Below are 2,500 nucleotides of genomic sequence, written 5' to 3' on the forward strand. Positions count from 1 at the left end.
TTTTTGGGTGCTTTAATAATAGAATTGTGTATGAGGTCACTGAACCAGTTCATTGAAAAGAACTGTTCGAAAGAATCAGTTCGCAGAAAAGAATCAGAATTCCCCGTTTGCCTGCATTTCTGGATTACAGTGTTGTAAATAATGTTCAGATTCTTGTTTCGATGTATCATCAGCGTTAATGTTGTGTTGCTTGAATGTGCTTTTTTGACTCTCAAAGTGACGGCAGCCATTGGCTTGCATTATATGAACCACCAAGGAGCACAGTTTCAGCTTACAGATTTTCAGCTGCTTACATTTTCAAAACTTTGCCTCTTTTTTTTCTCTCAAAACTTTACACACAACTCTAACGTCTTTACTGCTCTACTGAAGAACAGAAGTCACCTACTGTACATCCTGAGAATGAATAAAGTCGCAGAAAATCTTCATTTTTGTATTTAAAGTTGCAGTGATTGATCTCTTTTTGCCTTTCAGCGCTTATCATTCCTCTGGTGGACAGTGATGAAGGGAAGGTGATCTCTCTGATTCTGGTGAGTTCTGCTGTGATTTCTCTCTCTCTCTCTCACACACACACACACACACACACACACACACACACACACACACACACACACACACACACACACACACACACACACACACACACACACCTCTCAACCAATGAATCAGTGAATGTCGTGCGTTTGCTCTCTTTAAGTCATCCTAAATTCGTTATAGCTCGTTATTTTTAACCGGCTGCCTAATGTTGCGGTTTTACAGGCGGCATTAATCCAATTAAAGTGTTTATTTCTAATTGAGTAATAAAACTTTAGGATTTTATGAGACTTTTGAGTGCAGGGGAGATGCTTTATTGCTGCGGCCGTGACGCGTCATAAAAATAAGCCGGATGAGTTGAATTTTTATTTATTTATTTTATTTGAAGTAACGAAAATGTTTTAGTTACGGATTCTTGAGAGTCTTAGCAAGTTGGAAAATAGAAGATAGAATGAAAATTGTGAAAGGCAACAAAAGTCTGAACTGGTTTGTGCTTCATATGTAAAGAGTCGCAGGCGATGTTTGAGTGTTTGCAGAGCGGACGGTTCAGGAGCATTGATCTTCAAGAGGATGAGTTTAGAGATGCAGTTTCTGTATCTATAATCTCTACATGCATCATGTTTAAAGCACCGTTAACATCAAAGAAGAGCTTTTGCATCGAATTCTCCACCTTCAAGCTGCGTTATTTTTACAAGTCATTTTTTTGATTTTGTTAATATTTTTAATTACATTTTATCTTTATGATTTACTGTTTTCACTTTAACTTTATTTAAAAAAAAAATTTAGTAGTCATTTTTATTAGGTTTTATATATTTTTTTAATTATGTCTATATAGTATTTATTTATTTATTTATTTTTTAGTTTGAGTTATTTTAGCACTTCAATTCACAATAAATAAAAATAAGAAATGTTTTCTTGCCAACAAGCTAAATAAGTTGAGTTTTTATTTATTTATAATTTTTTTTTGTTAATAATAATAACCATGCATTCAATCATAAATTTCAAGACTTTTTTTTAAAACTCCAAATATTTATATGTTGAATTATTATAATATATATATATATAGTATTTTATTTTAAGTAACACATTTTTTTAGGTAATAATAACCATACATTCAATAATAAATTTCAAGACAATGTTTGTCAAACTCCAAATATTTATATGTTGAATTATTATTATTATTATTATTATTATTATTATTATTATTATTATTATTATTATTATTATTTTAAGTAACGAAAATGGTTTTAGTTAATAATAATAATAATAATAATAATAATAATAACCATGCATTCAATTATAAATTTCAAGAAAATTTTTTGTCAAACTCTTGTATGTTGAATTAATAAAAAATGTATCATATTGATTTGGTTAAATATTTATATATCATAGTCATTCATAAAATGCATAATTTTCCACATGTCTAGTTTAAAACCAGTCACTTACAAGGTTTAATTCCCTTTAAAGTTTTTAAGTCTCTTCTGCTCACAAAGGCTGCATTTATTTCATCACAAATACTGTAAAAACAGTGTCCTTCAGAAATCATTCTAATATGATGATTTGCTGCTCAAGAAACATTTCTGATTATCATCAATGTTGAACACAGTTGTGCTGCACAATATTTTTGTGGAAAGCGTCATGCATTTTATTTTTCAGGATTCACAGATGAACAGAAAGTTCTAAAGAATTCAGAGTTCATTTATTTGAAACAGAAATCTGGTGTAACATTATAAATGTCTTCACTGTCACTTTCGATCAATTTAGTGCATCACTGATGAATGAAAGTATAAATTTCCTGCATTAAAGACAGTAAACGCTCTCTCGTATGTGGATAAGAGCTGCTGTTTGACTTCATTTCAGTGTTTTAGTATCCGCTCTATTAGAGGAAATTTCTGTGTTGTGTGTATGTGTGTGTCTGTTGCTGTTGGACGCAGGGTCAGAGGTCACAGTGTGACTCCTAAAGCAAATG

The 2,500-nt window shown here is 31.1% G+C and overlaps 1 protein-coding gene across 1 annotated transcript in view; it reads left to right on the top strand.

Annotated features, from left to right (window-relative positions):
- Positions 1–2,500, top strand: part of LOC109086080 (cGMP-dependent 3',5'-cyclic phosphodiesterase) — a 150,364-nt gene that overhangs the window by 112,005 nt on the left and 35,859 nt on the right. The window contains 1 exon segment of the mRNA XM_042740014.1: positions 472–527. Coding sequence (XP_042595948.1) covers positions 472–527 — 56 coding nt within the window.

Source organism: Cyprinus carpio, chromosome B15 (assembly GCF_018340385.1).
Source record: "Cyprinus carpio isolate SPL01 chromosome B15, ASM1834038v1, whole genome shotgun sequence".
Taxonomy (NCBI): Eukaryota; Metazoa; Chordata; class Actinopteri; order Cypriniformes; family Cyprinidae; genus Cyprinus; species Cyprinus carpio.